We start from the raw sequence: 18,424 nt of genomic DNA, 5'->3' as shown, positions 1-18,424 counted from the left end.
CAGTCTTTGCCCTTGAACTAAGAGTGTATGTGTGTATGTAGACTCCCTTTGCCATTGCCCATCGATCACCCTTCCCTTTCATCCTCCTATCCCATTTGATTCAGCTCTGACTTCACCTACACTATGAAGTCAGCCTCAGTAATGAGACCCCACCCTTCAGTGTTTTATGTGTGTGTGTCTGTGCGTGAGTGAGTGTGTCTGTGTGTGCGCGTGTGTGCGCGTGCTTGCATGTGTGTGTCCAGCAGTAGTCCAGGGAGGGTGGATTCAGGAAACAGCCAGACAATTCGCTCTACTCTACCCATAATCCTTAGGGATCAGCACTGAATCAAACCCACTTCCTGTTTTTCCATTTAACCCCTGTGTGTGTGTTTTGTGTGTTTTGTATGTGTGTGTTCTGTGTGTGCGCGTGTGTGTGCTTCTGTTTAGATGATCTTTGATGTTATCATGCAAATGCATTATTTCCCCACTGACTTTATCTCTGAATTTCTCCCTCTTGTTATTTTCGTCTCCTCTCTCTTGGCAGAGTAACAAATGAATGTGAGTCATGTGCATTAGTATTCCTTGGAGTCCTCTTGTCTTTGTCTTATCCACTCTTTTTTTAACCCTGTTGTCCTTGACTTTCCATTTCATCTCTTATTTGTCATCACTGTCTTCCCGTTAGATCATCTCTGACTATTTAGAATGCTTCATCCTCTGACTCGGTCTTTAGGTGGATGACTGATGCTTAAAAAAAACAACTTTATGTATAGTTGAGGTTAAATGCTATGCTACTGTTTCATTGAAATAATGGTAGGTTTCCAATTACTTGCATTTTTCATCCCAGCCATGCAGCAAGCTAGCCTTTAACTGAATATGACTACGCATAAATCAATAAAATACCTGACTTTATTACTTAAATAATGTCACTACCACTGCAATACATAATGAATTCTGCACTTTAAAGGAAGAAATACAAGCTGGCTGCATAGTAAAAGCCTGAATAAAATACAGATAGCTTATCAATCAAGAAAAATCATCAGTAGTTGCAACCCACAGTAATGCTATCCCCTCTTTTGGTGCATATGAATTATAAGTTGATTTCCATTTGAACATTGAAATTGTTTTCACATTTGTGTGTGTAACCAGTTGATGGTTTGTGTGAACTCATGTTCCCCTGCTGTGTGCTTCTGCTGCCATATGTGGACATCATTTTTCTGTCTGGGCGGCTATGACAAATATATGAGTCACGGGTCGATAACGTCTCGCTAAGATGAGATCATTACACACCGTAGAGAGCTCAGATTGAAAATGTAAGTCACTGATACAAGGCACAAGCAATCTCTGTGTATCTCAGTGAGTGACTTTGTGTGTATAAGTGTGTTTGTGAGCCAGGCTAATGGTCCATTGTGCTCTGTCAGGGTTTATTTAGCTGGCCGGGACTGCTGGCTTTTGAGTCCAAACAGGGCCCTATTTTTACCTTAGTAGGAAAGAACCAAACTACCTCCTCTGTTAGATAAACACACACATTTTCACATTTCGCCTAAAATATATAGGCTAATCTACATTTAAAGTTAATCTCTCTTTTGACAAACATACACAGAATTGTAAGCCATTGCAGATAAGAGGGTTAGGAAGCTTAAAAGACAAAAACATCTAAGAAGAGACCTTGGTGTAACAGAGGGAGAATAAATATAGACAGACAGAGAGAGATAGTGTCACCAATAGTCATCTAAACACACACACATGGGCAGGATCGCCACAAGTGCATTGCCCCAAACACACACACTAACACATTTGTGGCTATCCCATGGCTGAGGTGTTTCTTTCCAAACTGGTTGTGAACAGCTGCTGTCCTCACGTCAGGGCGTTAAAACGGGAAAAAAAACACCAGTGTGAGTTTCACCCTCTCCCTCTCGGTTGCTCACTCTGGCTGTGAGAGGCCGCCCTGACCAGAGGGTGGAAGGTAGGGAGGGTCTAAAGGGGCCTTACCTCTGACCATTGTGCTTTCACAGTCCTGTGGGAAAGGCTGAGGAGAGAGTGGAGTAGTCAGGAAGTGCTGAGGAGTGGGAGAGCAACGGTGTCACAACATGTAAGAGAGAGACAAGGAGAAGGCACCAGGAGAGCAGTAGAGTTTCCTTTCAAATGTTGTGTTGTCAGACCATGGCAGGGGAGTGTTGGCTGAGAATATGATGCATACTGACTGGGATACACCAAGAGCTGGTCTGGACTAACTGACTGACTGGGGAGTAGAGAGGAAAAGACAGGAAGACAAGGAGGGAGGGAAGATGAGGGAGGCGCTGGATAATATGGATGGATTTGGTGGAGTGGATGATGTCATCAGGCGAACGTCAAGCCTCATCCTCAATGATGGCTACAAAGAGGTAAAGGACCACGTCGTGGTTTATAAATTAAATGAATTGAAACTAAAGCATACTGAGTGCTACTGGAAAAACCAATGTGGTCAATGGATGTGGAATAGTTTTGGTCTGACATGTAACTATGTTTAATTTGATGGTTTGGACAGTGTCTGCCAAGTATGTGACCACATATAAATCAACTTGTTGTTCAAAATGTCTTTCATAGTTAGATGAGAAGATGGATACTGCTCTCATGTATTTGATATGAAGTTACAGCCAGCAGCAGTTTACCTTAGCTTTCGGAAATACTCAAAGCTGGGGAAAACAGCCAGCTTTGCTCAGTCTAGAGATTCCCTATATAATACCAGAACCTCTGCTAAACTGCTAATTAGCCAAATGCAGATTTTGGTATTTTTTGCAAGAGCCCTTTTAGCTGTTAAAAGCGTATTCATCGATATTACTTTAAAAGTGTGTTGTGTGTACTATATTTAACATAGCTCAAAGACTTAGACTGATGTAATGCTTGAAGTTTGGGTATTAAAGTGGTTAGGTATTTTGGGCAAAGCTATGACATTATGGCGTGAGTAACAAGGCTTTTAGCCTCAAATCTGCTGCAGTCTTTGGGAGAAAAAACAGATTCCTCTACTGAATCTTTTCCCACAAATCCATAGTCTGGTCTTCTAACAGAGAGAAGCTCGAATGTCACTTGGAGATCCATTGTCTTGTCTAAACCCACTTCATGCTCCTCATCTCTCCTCCCTCCCTTTGTCATTCTCCCCCTTTTCTTTTTTATTCCACTAAAACCCTCCCCCACTTCTTTTACCACCACCACACACACTCGTATACAGCCTCCCACCACTTGCTGAGTTTTTCTCTTCCAATTTGAATGACAGGAACAGCTTGGCACTGACCTGAGGCTGAACTATATGAGCGGTCGGGGGTCAGGTGCCTTATCTGGGATGGAATGTTGCACTGCCTAGACAGACAGGTCTCAGATAGCACGGAAAGAGAGAAGGTCTCACACACAGGATATGGACTTTGAGTCTGCATACTCTAAAGGAATAGTTGAACACTTCCCCCCTGCTTCCAGTCTTACCAAGTTCACCTACAACTGTCTGCTAACAGTTATGCAATTGGTCTTGTTTTAATCAAGGAAAGATCATACATTTATGTATTTTAAAAACTGTGTAACAAGTCGTTGAAATAGAAAAGACTTTGACTTTCAACTATACGTTTATAAATATGTACGCGTAGATTCAATTTTAATCCAAACAGAGCCTGCAAGAACATTTATGTGAACTGTGAAGCTATTCAGCACATTCTATACACACACACACACACACACACACACACACACACACACACACACACACACACAGGAGACACTGTGACCTTGTATCTGTTTGTAGAGCTGTGAGCTCAGCGGCGGCTCACTGTCAGGCCTGAAAAACATATCAATGTATTCTTCCAATTCTTTCAAACGCACTTGCGCATATCACTCTTGGTTCACTTTAACAGACTCATAGCCCTGATTTACAATATCTGGTATTTGTGTGTGCATGTGCGCATGTGTTTGGGTTCACAGAGAACAGTTGGTTCCTGTGTTCAACATGGAATGAGGTATGAGCAAGTGAAAAGCCTTCATTGTGAAAAGAGAGGGAAAAAGAAGAAAGACGTATTAATAGATGAGTTGGACCTGGCGTTTTGGAACAGGACAGAAATCTGTAGGCAAACAGAGATCAGATCTCGGATCTTAACCACTAAATAATTCTGGCCACAAGAGCCAGCATTTTAGCAGAAGATGCTATTTGTTAGCACATATAATTAAATCCATCTCCCTTGTCTAATAACGATTTTTCAGGAAAGATTTCAGGGCTCAAAACAAGCACCCTCGAGATCTGTGGATGAATGGTTGTTGTGCAGAGTGGAGGAGAAAATGTCTTTGTCAATGAGGGTTTTCCAGCAGAGGAAATTGCTTTGTGAATTTTAGGAAAAACACAAATTACCCCAATTGTGTTCTAATTTGGACGATGACGGCTCTAGCGCTCAAGGGCAGGAAATGAGGGAGGTGGTTAGGACTGTCACTCATTCTGTATCTCTCTCTCGCTATTCCACTTCCCACATGCAATGTTAATGCAATGGATCCTGCAATTTCCATGTCTATGTGAAAGTTGGATTTGCCACCTCATGATTTGATACCGTTTTATAAGAAGCTCTAGTGAGAAAATGACCCTGTAAAGTGCTCAAAAGGTTACAATAACATCATATGCATGTCAGTTTAAGTGAGTGAGCCAATCAAAGGAGCACAAAGTTTGATTATTTTTGGCCCATGAAATACAAGATTGCATTTCATTCACACTGAACTCAAATTGTAATTGTGTGAAGTCACACCTGGGTGAGGAGCACACATGTGGAAACTGTGAACATGACAGGAGTTGATTGCCTCCTGCATAAAAAGGCTCTCATAATTCATCTATTTTACTTCCAATAAAGGTATAACATTGAGATTTACATAATAGCACATGTAAATTAGAACGACAAGAAGATAGAGTAAGCTATGGTTGATGAAATAGCAAGGAAAGGCAGGACCTTACCCATCTCGCACATCTGCCGCTCAGTGGCTTATTCCACACCTTTGTAAATGGTTTATTGGGCTTCCATGATGACTGTTTTACCACACACAGCCCACCCAGTCACAAACACAAGCACACAATACAAACATACCGTATAACAGATGATGTCAATACAAAGACAGGATGTTGGTTTGTCAGGCAGGTGTCGGATGTAAAGATGGTGTCCTGCATACAAATCCAACTGCCGACCAATGGTAACGTCTGACCAGCAGTGCTTTATTCCTCCTTTTGTATGAGAAGTTTGAAGTATTACAGTCGATTTCACATGTGACAATACTTTTCATCCTGACTATGCCTAAACTTCATTCTGGTCACTAAGTCTCTAAGGCTGTGACATTGTATAGACTAAATAAAATATCATCTAATAAATGTCACCCTGATTTTGTGACATAATGTAATTGGGTAGAATAAGCATCAATAGTAGGATTAGTATTTAGCGCTAATGATGAACATTGCTCTATGGCTGCATGTCATCAGCAGCTTTGTGCAAGTGAGAAAAGACGTCTTGAAAGCATATTCTTTCACCTCTTGAGTGACACTGCTTCACATAAAGGTGCCTACAAGCAGTTTGCACAAGATACTGGGAAGAGTTACATTTGCTTTTATTATTATTTATTATTTTACATTGTGTTGTTTGTATAAATACATCTCAAATATTATCCGAAGATAGCTATATGTATGTTTTTCTTGAGGACTGATGAGCTTACCAGGGTCAGTGAATGAAAATATTGTTTATTTTAAATCATTGTTTTCATCATTCAAACCATTTATATGTTATGTATAAACAGTCTCAACCATATCATTGGATGGAAAATGCAAGACTATCTCTTACTGTTCATGGATTTTGTGATGGCAGTTAAAATCCCCTTTAAGCTATTGAACCTAATGACCTGTTTGGAAGTAAATCAACAAGTTCTAGTCACTGGCTGAAAATGTAGCCTTGTGTGTTTGTGGGTGTGTGTGTGTGGTCTTGCATTCATTTGCATTCATTTGTTGAGCTATAACGTTTGTGATGAGGCCATTTGCAGCATTCTGAGGCAAAACACCCCCTGAGTCTTCCTGAATGTCTTCTACCTCAGCTTTTGCATATTTTAGTTTTTTTCTCAGCACTCACCTTATGGGGGGAGTAAACTGTAAACAATTCTCGGTGAACCTGCTGTTTCTCGGAGGAGCTGATCTGTGGAGTAACGTGACTGACAGTGTTTTAGCTGTGTCGTTGAGTTCTGTACGTGTACATAAATGTGTGTCTGCTGCACTGTACCATTCAGGCTGCTGTTGAGCTTTTGAAGCAATTAATAGAAATCCTCAAGTGTGTTCATCTTGACTCAATAGGCTATCTTTCAAGCAAGCAAACACACACACACACAAAGGACCAGTGCCAGGTCCAGTCCAGTGCCAGTGTGTGTGCGCTGGCAGTGCCAAGTGTGTCTTGCGGGCTGTTGTGTGGAGTGGGATTATGTTAATTTGTCCTTGGTGAAGGCACTCTCACCAACGCCTGCACTCAGGAGAGACAGACAGAGAGAGAGGGAAAGGAGTTGAGAAAACGAGTGGGAGAGAGCTGCAGTGGTAATAAGCAAGGGAAGAACAAAACGAACAGCAGAGAGATAGAAAAATAGGAAAGGCCTTAGGCGGATGGAAAGAAGTGGAGATGGAAGGAGAAGAGTGGAGTTTGGGATAATGAGGAAGAGAGAGAAAGACTGGGGAGGTTTAATCAGGTGGGTGAAGAAAATGAGCAAGAGAGGTAGTGGAGAAAGGAAGCATGATGAATGTGGGAGCATAATTGAAAAGGAATACATTTTATAGAGAAAGGATTGCTCTCCCACCTCTCACTGCGATGCCACTCTTTTATAGTGAAAGTAGAGATACAAAGCAAAACTATAGAGTAGGGGGAGACATAGTGAATTGAGATCCATGGCCAAGGGTTTTGTGTAACATGGTTTAACCCCTCATACTGTACACCCCTGAACATATTTAAACCAGTAGATCCCAGCTTTGGAAACAAAGACCCTGAATATATTCACATTACCCTAAGTTTATTTTTCAATGGATATAGTGCAATGTTGTCAATGCACAGTATTATTAAACCCTGCACAACCAACTCTGCAATCATGTCAAATTCTCTCTTCTCAAACTTCCCGTTTTTTCTGTCCTTCAGGCCTCGTGAGTTCTAGTGACAAAAGCACTGCAGTGGTTGGACTGACTGTGTGTCTGATCTTTTACAAAAAAAAGTCCTTACCAAGTCGTGTTAATTTCGCATGCTTGTGTTCAGCAGAAGCATGTGTGGAAAGTGCCTCAGAGAATTGAGCTCCCATTCCTATTTGATTAGAAACAGTCTGAGTCGCTTGTTATTTGTTTGCACCTCAGTTGGATGTGTTTATCTGCTATCAGCACAGACAAGACATCCTATGGGCACTGGTGTGTGTGAGCGTGTGTGAAGTGCTTCCAAAGCTGAAGCTGCGATAAGTTAGGAATTCAGGATTGGGAGGAGGCCAAGCGAGAGCGAGCGTGGAATTGTGTAACTTTGGGATACTTGCAGATTTAAGCATTTGTGAAACGGCTCTTCCTCTGGAGTTTACCATAATGTAAACTAGGAGACCTCCTTTGTGTGTGTGTTTGTGTGCGTGCAGGCATGTGTCTGCAGGCGTGGGTGTGTGCGTGTGGCTATTAGAGCCCTCACTGGTTGTTCTTTGAAACAACAGCACCACCTGCTTGTGACTTTTAGTAACACCAACTTGAGGTGATCCCTACTCAGATATTTCATTTCCTTTTTTCAGTATTCCAGCTGACTCCAGGGTGACACTGAAGCTCTTACTGTAAATTAAAAGCAGGCTGCTGTTATTGATATACTGTCACGTGAGATTTGTACTGTCAGAATGTGCTCAGGGTAACTTCTACAGCTAGTCAATAACATGCCAGTAAACTATATATAGTGGGCGGCTGTGGCTAAGTGGATAGAGTGCTGGACTTCGAATCAGGGGGTAGCAAGTTCAAGTCCCACTGCAGTCAGCATGTCGTTGTGTCCCTGGGCAAGACACTTCACCCCAAATTACTCCTGTGGGGATTGCCCACAGTATTGAGTATGAATGTATGTAAGTCGCTTTGGATAAAAGCGTCTAACAAATGAAATGTAATGTAATATAAGTACCTTGGTTTGACGTGCCATGACAACAAGCATAAGCTTAAGAATCTTTGAGAAAGATAACTACTGTAATCCCTACCACCCTGACCTTATTGTGAAAGGTTATCAAGAAGACCATAAAGAGTAACCTTATCTTGTTAATGTTCTGTTGCAGGCCCAAAAGAATGAGAGGGAGTCGATCAGGCAGAAGTTGGCTCTGGGCAGCTTCTTCGACGATGGGCCGGGCATCTACACCAGCTGCAGCAAGAGCGGCAAACCCAGCCTGTCCTCACGGTAAGACCTCTGACTTATTTCTCAAACATAAACTGTGGCCGGTGGTTTTCAGGTATTTTTTGTGGTCACATCTCTGTGAAGAAGAATGTCCTGACAAAGTTAAGAGCAGTTTTTTAGTGCCAAAGATACATGAATTTCAGCAGCATACAAGAGAAACAAAAACATGGTAGGGTATAGGTCTTAGAATGATTTACTGTGTACCAGTAAAGGAAGAACAGACATGGAGGAAGAGAATGACAGGAAGCAGAGAGGAATTGTGAAGTGTGAGTGAGCCACGTACAGACAGACCATGAAGCTCTCACTTCTCAAAACACACACACACACACACACAAAGACGCTACTACCACCTCCTACACTGTAAGTTACTGGAACTAGATAACTGTAAACACTCCAGTGCTCTTGGTATTCCTGTGATTTGAATCACGTGGATTCCTTAATAGTGCTGTTATGACTGATAGTGGTGGTTAAAGCCACATTGATGAGTACTTGGAAAAAGTAGGATGACAGTCATTTGTGCAATGCTTGGTCTGGGTTACCAACGTTACTGACACACTGTATCAGAGCCCATCTGATTCTGGGTTTTTGAGTGTGGTTGTAAAAATATGTACACACCAAGATATGTACTGAGTGAATTATTGTTAAAAGATAAAGTTCTCATGTTCCAAGACTGAGTCCCCTTTCTCTCCTACTTTCCTGTCTATCTTCAGATATTAATAAAGGCAAAAAGCCCAAAAATGATCTTAATCGAATCTGTGGTATTTCTGTTTGTAGATTATTTCTACTTATCGGATAGCATATTGGCCAATACTACTGCTGATATATGCAATCATTTTGTAGGTTGTTTTGGAGGTTTTTAATGCTGCTACCCCAAACAAAACCTCTCAGGCCCTATTTTAATGAGGACTGATTGGATGCTGTGTAATCAATCACCTCTGTTTGTAATTACTGCATTGAATAAGCAGATTATTGATCCACAGAGGGCTGGATCTACACTTAGTGATATTCTGCTGCTTCGTGGCACAAAAACACCCCCACCGGTCCCAGGCAGATTGGATCAGACCTACCGGAGGCTTCCTGGATCGATCTTTATTGAAGAAAGAGGGGAGATGATTAAAAACAAAAGCCCTCTTTAATTCTATCCTCCGCCAACACTTTGCTCTGGTGGTGAAGGTAGCTTGTGTCTGTTAGGATCTTTTTTCCAATTTTCTTCATTTTCTTCTCTCTTTATCACTACTTCATAGAGTACACAGCTCACTTTGCATACTCTAAATCGTTTATTGAGGCAAAGCACTTTGTTGAACTCATCATAGGTCATTTGTATTGGCTGCTGAGCTGTGAACGTTGCTGTCCGAGTCGATGACTGCAGAATGAGCCCACCGTGACCTGACGTGACTCTTATCTGCATTTATGCTAATATGAACATCTCTCCCTGCAGGCTTCAGAGTGGGATGAACCTACAGATCTGTTTTGTCAACGACAGCGGCAGCGACAAGGACAGCGATGCAGACGACAGCAAGACAGAGACCAGTCTGGACACTCCTCTGTCCCCCATGGTATGCACCGTGTCCATTTGTGCACTTTGAAGCCTACACAGAGTTTTGATAGCATTTATCCAAAATTCAAGATTTCAATGAAATACTTAAATCTTGAAATGACTATGAATTGGGAATTTTGATTTACAGGGCTGACTGTGTCAAAGGGTGAAAGGGTAGAGATCTGATCGTAAGAAAGTGACATTTAGACTGAAGAATAATGAAACAGGGGAGGTATTCATTATGAATCACATGGATAGATTGTGGTTTAGTTGCTCTATGAATGTCTTTGATCATGTTTTCTGGCCCGTTAACCAATTCACAAGCAGCAAATGAGAGGTGAACTGGAATACGCTCACCATGGCCATGGATGACTGCACACATTAACCTCCCACCAGCTTGAGACACATTTAACAGAAAGAGGGGGAGAAGAGGAGAATTATTACCACCCTACATGTTCATCTGCGCTCTCCTCACATCCCATCACTGACGTTCCTGTCAAATCTACATAAGAAAATGCAAAGAATACATCAATATTAATCTTCTGACCTGGCCTTTCTTGTCTTTCCTTTTCTTTCTCATTCCCTTTTCATTGTCTTCTCCATATTTAATTCCACCCTCTCTTCCTCCTCTGTCCTCCCTGCAGTCCAAGCAGAGTTCGTCCTACTCGGACAGGGACACCACAGAGGACGACTCTGAGTCTCTGGAGGACATGGACTTTGTGAGTCGACAGAAGAAGCTGCAAGCGGAGGCAAAGCTGGCCCTGGCTATGGCCAAACCCATGGCCAAGATGCAGGTGGAGGTGGAGAAACAGAACCGCAAGAAATCCCCTGTGGCTGACCTGGTCAGTACCAGATTTGCACTGCTGTTGACCATGAAGTTTCAGATTAACAAGGCAAACTTTTGCCAAAAAATACCTAGTCTTATTTTCTATATGACTTCTGTATTTCCACATATTACACAATTCATTTATGTATATTTATAAAGATAATGTTAGCATGCAAATACTACACACAATATAAAAACTGGGACCATTAAATCTACTGATTTAAATGAATATAATAATAGAATAGGCATAGTTGTTGTTTTCAAGCTTTTGGTTCTACCTGAGCAACTATAATCAGTATTTTCATATTAACAATGGATCAACTGACTACTTACTTGTATGTGAAAGGGGTTTGTTTTAGTGATGAACTAACTTCCAGAGAATTCGCTCTGTCCTTTCCCTCAGCTCTACTGAGATTTATAGCATCTTTCAGCTCATTGTTAAGATTTTACAACCAACAAACTTTATTCTTTCTTATGGTTCTAATCAGTTTTTGGCAAACCACTGTTTTGATCAAAAATCCCAATTAGTGACTAGATGGGGATGAATGTGTGACTTTCACCAGCCAATCCTTTTTGTTCTCTGAGTTGGTAGTATAAAAACAAGGCTTATTGTTTACAAAGAAGGCTTTGAAATTAGCCTCTGAGTAAGTCATACATTCCTATTTTCACCTTAAATAAACTAAGATGGCTATTTGGAACAGAGATCCACCAGATGTGATGTATACAAATACATACGGTATAACTTTTTCTCTTTTTTAATTTTTTATGGTTAAGACATATTATGGTCATCATGTGACATTCAATTTCAAAAGATATCCATTATTTGGTTGATTAGTCAAAGTGGGAATAGATTGGTGGGTTGAGTTTCAGTAACATATGAGTATGAGCCGAACAGGTCACATGTGTATATTTTGATGATATCATAGGAAGCCTCCCCCACCTCCTCGCTTTCTTCCTCTCGGCCCATTTAGAGGAAGGAAGGCGATGACGACACGGCTCATAATTTTTTCAGCCGTTTCTATCTGCCTCACTGCCTCCTCAGGAGCTCACACGCAAATACAGAAGTGCGTTACTTATTCAGAGCAGAGATGGGCAGCTCGGCCGGGGCCATCTATAATTCATACGCCGGAGAGCATTGACTTCAGTGTTTAGGGATATAGCAGTGAGTGCTCTGCAGGCGGAAGACATAGCTGTCACATCTTGACAGTGAATAATAAGATGTATTAAAGACTCAGCCATCTGCCATGGTCTCAGCACTAGAGATCAATTCATCTATAAAAGTTGCATGTGCTAAATGCTTCCCCAGAACACTGATCCTTAACTAAGGGGTACTAAGGGAATTGTGAAGTAGCTAAACTATGTGGGAACAAAATTGAAATGATAAATTATTAAAAGCATATACAAATTCAAATAAGATTACACCTTCAACAAACACTTATTGCTACATAAATTGCATTAAAATGATTTGGGAAGTGACAAATCAAAAATAATAACGTAAAAACAATAGATATATTCAATAAATATTCAGTTAAGAGTCATCCAAATAGTTAGATTCATAATAAGGAATTAGATTAAACATATAGCTATAAGTAATGGTTTTATTGTTTCAATTGTTAGCTTAAATGTAAGGATTGAATGGTAAAATAAATAGCTAAAGTATTGTATAAGTAGTTGAATTTATAATCTATAAGTCATTTATACAGTTGACAAAACTTGCTAAAAATATTGATAAACTTTTGAAATAAAAGTGTATTAAAAGAATTGGATGAACAATAAGAATACTGTGCCCAAAGTAATGCATAAATAGTTTAAATAATAGCTTTAAGTGATGGATAAATGTTCAAAGGGCCGGATAAGACAGTTGTGGTAAACATTGACAACTGAATTGTATGAAAATGTATTGTTACAAACCACTTTTTATTAACTTAACTGATGAAATACTTAAGTTAATCTGATAATATAATTAGTCCCACAGTGGGCACATCTTTAGTGTTACAGCAGACACAGAGTGCAAAAACAAGAGTTATCAATTAGAGAAGGACGAAAAAGATAATTCATAAGTGAACAGCAAAGAGACATGGGGGGATATATCAAACTACAAAAGACCAATCACTCTTGTTGGTTTAGTTCAAAAGTAACTGTCAATGGAAAAATGAAGTGAATTCGGCCCGCTCAATAAGCCTGAATCCAACTGTTAGCCTGTGTACTGGGAGTTTTTTTTTTCCCTAAATTTGTACACACAGAGTCACTGACAAAAAGTAAAGTAATCGTGAGAAGAAAGGGGAAATTATTCAGATTCTACTGTAAAACCGCAATCCTCTCGCTCAACTTCAATCAGAGGTAGGTGCAGTTCCTCAATCTGACAAAGAGTCATCGCTGGAGATTCTGCTGCTTTAAAGATTCTGCTGCTTTAAAGATTCTGCTGCTTTAAAGATTCTGCTGCTTTAAAGATTCTGCTGCTTTAAAGATTCACTCACTGATTTGAGATGGCACGAATCAGTCAGAAGTCAGTAGACTGACCTGTTGAGTCATGAACATCGTCTCTGAGCTCTCCTCCTCAAATTTCCTCTGACATCACAATTATCTCTTTGCCACGTCTCGGTCCACTGCCATGTGTGCGTTGTCCTGTCCCTCGAAACTGAAACTGACACCTTTAGTACAGTTGGTCATAGAGCCAATGTGAAAGTGAAAGAAGGGTGAGACATGACATCAAAAACATGCAAAACCAGAGCGGGCACATTTTCTTACCTACTGTTTGTCAATAATGGATATAAAGTGGGAGGGAAAATGAAAGAATGTAGAATCGGTTGGATGGGCGTGTTGATCGAAGGAGAGTCTGGTAAACAACAGGCAAACTCTGCCAATTTGATGCACACGTCAAATGTTATTCCATGTTGTGACGACACTCCAAAGTTGACTGAGAACATAATCAATTAGTCAAAGTCACTGTTTGGAGTCAATACAATATTAAGCACTACATTAAACAGAAGCCTTTCATTTTCACTCATAAGGAGTAATGTGTTTATTCTCACCGTTTGTTGTTGCTGTACCTTTGTCTTGGATCACACATTTTCAAAGTTCCAGTATAAAGGGAAAGGGAAATCAGATTGTAATTTTTAAAATGAGATATTAATAGAAACTTGCTCCAGTTTCTAATATGAGAAACATCAGCATCACTACTGGCTTCAACTCTACACATTCACTAAGTTCATGTGCTGTTTATTTGTTTAACAAAAAGGACTGTCTTTCTACTTGGAATCCCCCAGCTTAACAGTGTCCCTAAACATTTTAGAATTAGTAAGATTCCTTTTTATTTCATCTGGGGCATTATCAGGAGAAGCCAAGAGACTGGACTTTTTCCAAATGTTCCCAGCTCCAAATCATAAAGCCTATTTGATCATTCATGCCTATGTTTTTTAAGAATTGTTTCTAAGTGGACCAAATCCAAAAAACACAGAACATGATTCAAATCAAACGTTCTACAGTAGTAATATAGATGGCTATGGGTTGATGAGAGGATGACTGGCAGAGGAAAGAGGAAATATGTGGATATAAATGTCAGGATGGCATGGCAGGAAGAGGAAGCAGGGCAGCGATTGCCGGCAGGCAGGAAAACAGGAACAAAGCACAGGAAACAAGCTAGCATTCACACTTTCCTTCAAAATATATTATATCTTGGCTAGAGCATACCACCAAGACTGGAGCTGGGGTTGGTTTACTTAAGAGGTGATGAGCTGAATGCAGGCAGGTTTGCTGGTAGGGTTAGGGTTAGGGGTGAGAGAACAAGTCTTACACACACACACCGAGAGGCAAACAGGGGGCATGAAATACAAAGGAAAACACAAAGGAGGGACAGGGGCACACATTTTGATTATTCTGTTTCAGGTATAGATCAATTGCTTTGTGTAAAATGTCAGAACAGTTGTAAAAGACAACAGTGCCAGTTCCTTGAGAGAAAAATCCAACAAACCTCCCTTTTGAGAATCTGGCACCAGTGAATTTCTGGCAGTTTTTCTTCATACATTATTTAAAAGTTTGATGGATTATCGGAGTTGTTGTTGAATAATTGTCTGTCAACAGATTCTGTCAATACAGCAGACTAATTGTTTTTGGGATTCTTATTTATTCATGTCTATATATTTTACAAGACAAAAGATCCATGAGTTTATGCTCTTTTTGCTGCATGAAATACATAATTCAACACAAATGTCTATAAAGGGAATTGCATAAATATGTGAAACACAAGTCATACAGCAGGAACATGTTTCTTTGTAGATTAACCTTGTCTTAACCTGTGCATAAAGATGTCTAGTGTTTCTTTTTCATGTAACCCTATTTCTTTGTGTGTATTTTTCTGGCAGCTTCCACACATGCCTCACATCAGTGAGTGTCTAATGAAAAGAAGCCTGAAGCCCACCGACTTGAGAGACATGACACTGGGACAGCTCCAGGTTATAGTCAATGACCTGCACTCCCAGATCGAGAGTGAGTTGACCACAAACACACATACAACGAGTTACTACTTTCAATTGCAGATATGACCAAATGGGGAAAAACATGAACATGCATACTGACCCCTACCGTTCTAAGTGGATGTGAAAGTACTTTTAATTATGTTCGACAATTCATAGAATTGTACCAGTTCACAGCTTCCCCTGTGAGTATTTACTGTCACTGCACTGAACTGAGCATTGACCCTGCTACTCAGGGATGAATAATCTCTCAGCTAACATTAACCAGCTCCAAAATTCCCCCCAATGAGTCCAGAGTCATAAGCTGATTTTTACTTACATACAGACTTTCCCTTTAAAATGTCTTTTGTGTGTGCTTCATATTTTCTGGAAAAAGGAGAAACAATAGCTGAAAAACATGTGATGTGAGAACAACCACATTTGTGTGGTCCGAGTGTCAATACTCATTATGGGTTTGATGGCTTTGTGAATCATTTTATCAACACGTAATAAAAGCAGTATGGTAGTGTTTCATGCAGATATATTGTCCATCTATTGATAAGGGTCACAGTATATGTGGTGTTTAAAGTATTTCCATATTGTACATATATGATGTAAATACATTCCTGCTTTGTCATTACGATAAGTCTGTAGCCTGACATGACGTTTATATTCTTCCTCGTGTTATCTGCCCCTGCAGCTCTGAATGAGGAGCTTGTCCAGTTGCTGCTGATTCGGGATGAACTACACATGGAGCAAGATGCCATGCTGGTTGACATAGAGGACCTCACCAGGTGATGAGGCATTTAATGAGGACCTTATTCACTGTGTGAAGCTGACCAAGCAAGGAGGCAGAGAGTTCAAATATAACCCGGTGTGGGCATTTATTAAATCATGGGCACATGATTCACAGCCTCAATATGACTGTTACCCGTGAACACAGTGACCAGCAACAAGGATCTCACACACACACTAACAGGAAAACAGAACCTAAATACACACAGACTAATCAAACCAACAAGACACAGGTGAAGGGGGAGGAGACAACACAGGGCACCAGGTGAACGCAATCACCAGCAACAGACAAGACGGGAGGGGGAACACTTTTCAAACTAAAACACCAACGAAGCTATACAATCCGTAACGGAGGCCGAGATCTATGGCCCCAAAGATCACCTCCGTTACACACTGCATTTACCTTTCTTTCTACTCTTCTGGTATGGCAAGAAACATATTTATTTGAAGATTGGAAAGACATAGTCATAATATATTTTTGCTATTGCCAAGTCTCTTAAAGAAAGGACCAAACCAACTTCAATACTTTTTCTGACTCTCCTATTCTGTGATTCTCAACCTCAAGCCTATTTGTTCCCACTGTTCCTAAGTGTAGAGTTCATACATTTCTTCCCGAAAGACTTCATTATTTCCCCAAAACTGCTTTAAATTGTAGTTTTTAAAACAGTAACTTGCTAACTCACAATGTATAGTTATCAGTATTAAAACAGCTAAATACAAATTTGTTTGTTGTTTGTCAAGACATAATCCAAAATCTAACTCAGAGAATTACATTTGTAACAGTAGTATCTGCTGATGTGGTCTCAAATTGCTAAGCCGTTAAGAGGAGTGGGCTACAAAGGTGTCCCATCACTTGAGGCTGTTTATCAGCTACCTTGAAACCACAAAAAGGCACAAATAACTTTTTTCCCACTTGTAGTTGTCGTCCCTAAAACTTGTGAACACTTTCATGTGTGACATTTTTGGGGAATCCCTTCAACAAATAGTAACTCAAACAGAAGTAAATAGTGCATTTGTTATAGATATTTGTAGTCGCAGATTTAGTGCGCTTACTGAGCATGTAGTGCAGCAGGACCATGTATTTATTATTTGCTTGGTTTTTTGGGGGGTTTTCTTTTGGGTTTTTTCTTCACAACAAAATGAATAAATACATCACCAGTCTTATCCTCTCTATAACTGTATGTATAATAACCTTTTCTCTTTTTCCAGGCATGCTGAGAGCCAACAGAAACATTTGGCTGAGAGGACCCTATCCAAATAAGATGCCAGTCTCTGCTCCACCCTCCCCCCTCTCCCCTCTCCCCTCTCCCCTCTCCCCCCCCCCCCCTCCTGCCCAGCTAAGCTCCCGCTCCAAACCAGACTTTCCCCCTCTGGCCATTCCACCTCTGCCCCGTGTAGATCCAAACCCCCCGCTTGTCCCCAGTATTTTGCTCCTTGCTGCTTCCCCATCTCCCCTTGTCTCCCTTCCTGTCCAAACCCACTGCAGCAGCAGCACAGAAGAAGCTTCTGTGGTTTTCTCCCAGCGCTAAGGATGGAGGAGCACTTCCTGCTTCCTGGGAGAAAAAGGAAACTGATTGTGTGTTGTCATGGATTCTGTACCCAGCTTCCTGTGCAGTGATCGGCCTTGCTTTGCTATCGTTTCTTTTTAACTTTCTACATTCGCCACTAAATTATAACTGTCAAATGCAAAAATTGTGGGAAAAAATAAAATAATAGTGAAAAATTAAGTAGAAAGTCAGTCATGAGAAAAAAAGAAACTCTATTGTATAAAAAAACAGATGGAAACTAACTTCTTCAGACCATTTTAAGTTGGACAGTAATTTTATTACTGTCCTGTAATTTTATTACTGTCCAAAAGTATTTCAAAGTCGACCTGTTTTTATTCTGCACAAATGGTAGTTTTCAACTGAGAAATGTTTATTTGAAGGTGCTAAAAGAGTGTAAAGGAAACATGCCTGCCTTGTAGTGGAGTTGTAGCTTTTGGTAACATTCACTCTAATTGCTCTTCAACATTTTGTGAATGTTGATTTTCTGACACAAGTCATTTTAAATGAATAAGTGTGTTAATATCGTTTTCATCCTACTGTAATCAGAAACTTTATTTGAGGGAAGAAATGTTTATGTACAGATATGTAAAATAAAGAATAAACTTTGTTTCATATACATTGGTTTGTTGTGAAGTATGTTTAATTTGTGTTGCAGCAAGTAAGAATTGAAATGAGCTTCCTCTTTCTGATGAACATAGGAAGTGTAATAAGTGGTCGCAACTGCATGAGACAATACACGGAGCATGACTCAACTCCCCTTTTTTCACTCTTGGTCTCTTACTCTCTCATCTGGGTCGCTTTTAATACTATTCATTTGGACAACCCCTTTAGAGTCATAATTAGGATTTATTTTCCCTTTCACATGAAGATGACAGCTTGTGCACTTAGAA

At 40.3% G+C, this 18,424-nt stretch overlaps 1 protein-coding gene across 5 annotated transcripts in view; it reads left to right on the top strand.

The window, feature by feature from the left end:
* The window catches only part of schip1 (schwannomin interacting protein 1), a 192,867-nt gene extending 174,712 nt beyond the window's left edge, over positions 1-18,155 (top strand). For 4 of the 5 annotated variants that reach the window (XM_034115357.1, XM_034115359.1, XM_034115358.1 and 1 more), the window contains 6 exons: positions 8,263-8,381; positions 9,817-9,934; positions 10,560-10,757; positions 15,103-15,226; positions 15,893-15,986; positions 17,197-18,155. In XM_034115357.1, coding sequence (XP_033971248.1) covers positions 8,263-8,381; positions 9,817-9,934; positions 10,560-10,757; positions 15,103-15,226; positions 15,893-15,986; positions 17,197-17,248 — 705 coding nt within the window. In that variant the 3' untranslated portion in view covers positions 17,249-18,155. Of the gene's footprint in view, positions 1-2,015; positions 2,361-8,262; positions 8,382-9,816; positions 9,935-10,559; positions 10,758-15,102; positions 15,227-15,892; positions 15,987-17,196 lie in introns of those variants that run through there. The other variant, XM_034115360.1, reaches the window with a different exon arrangement.
* Positions 18,156-18,424: the final 269 nt, after the last annotated feature.

The sequence above is a fragment of the Trematomus bernacchii genome, unplaced genomic scaffold (genome assembly GCF_902827165.1).
Source record: "Trematomus bernacchii unplaced genomic scaffold, fTreBer1.1, whole genome shotgun sequence".
Classification (NCBI taxonomy): Eukaryota; Metazoa; Chordata; class Actinopteri; order Perciformes; family Nototheniidae; genus Trematomus; species Trematomus bernacchii.
This window is presented reverse-complemented; position numbering and strand designations above follow the sequence as displayed.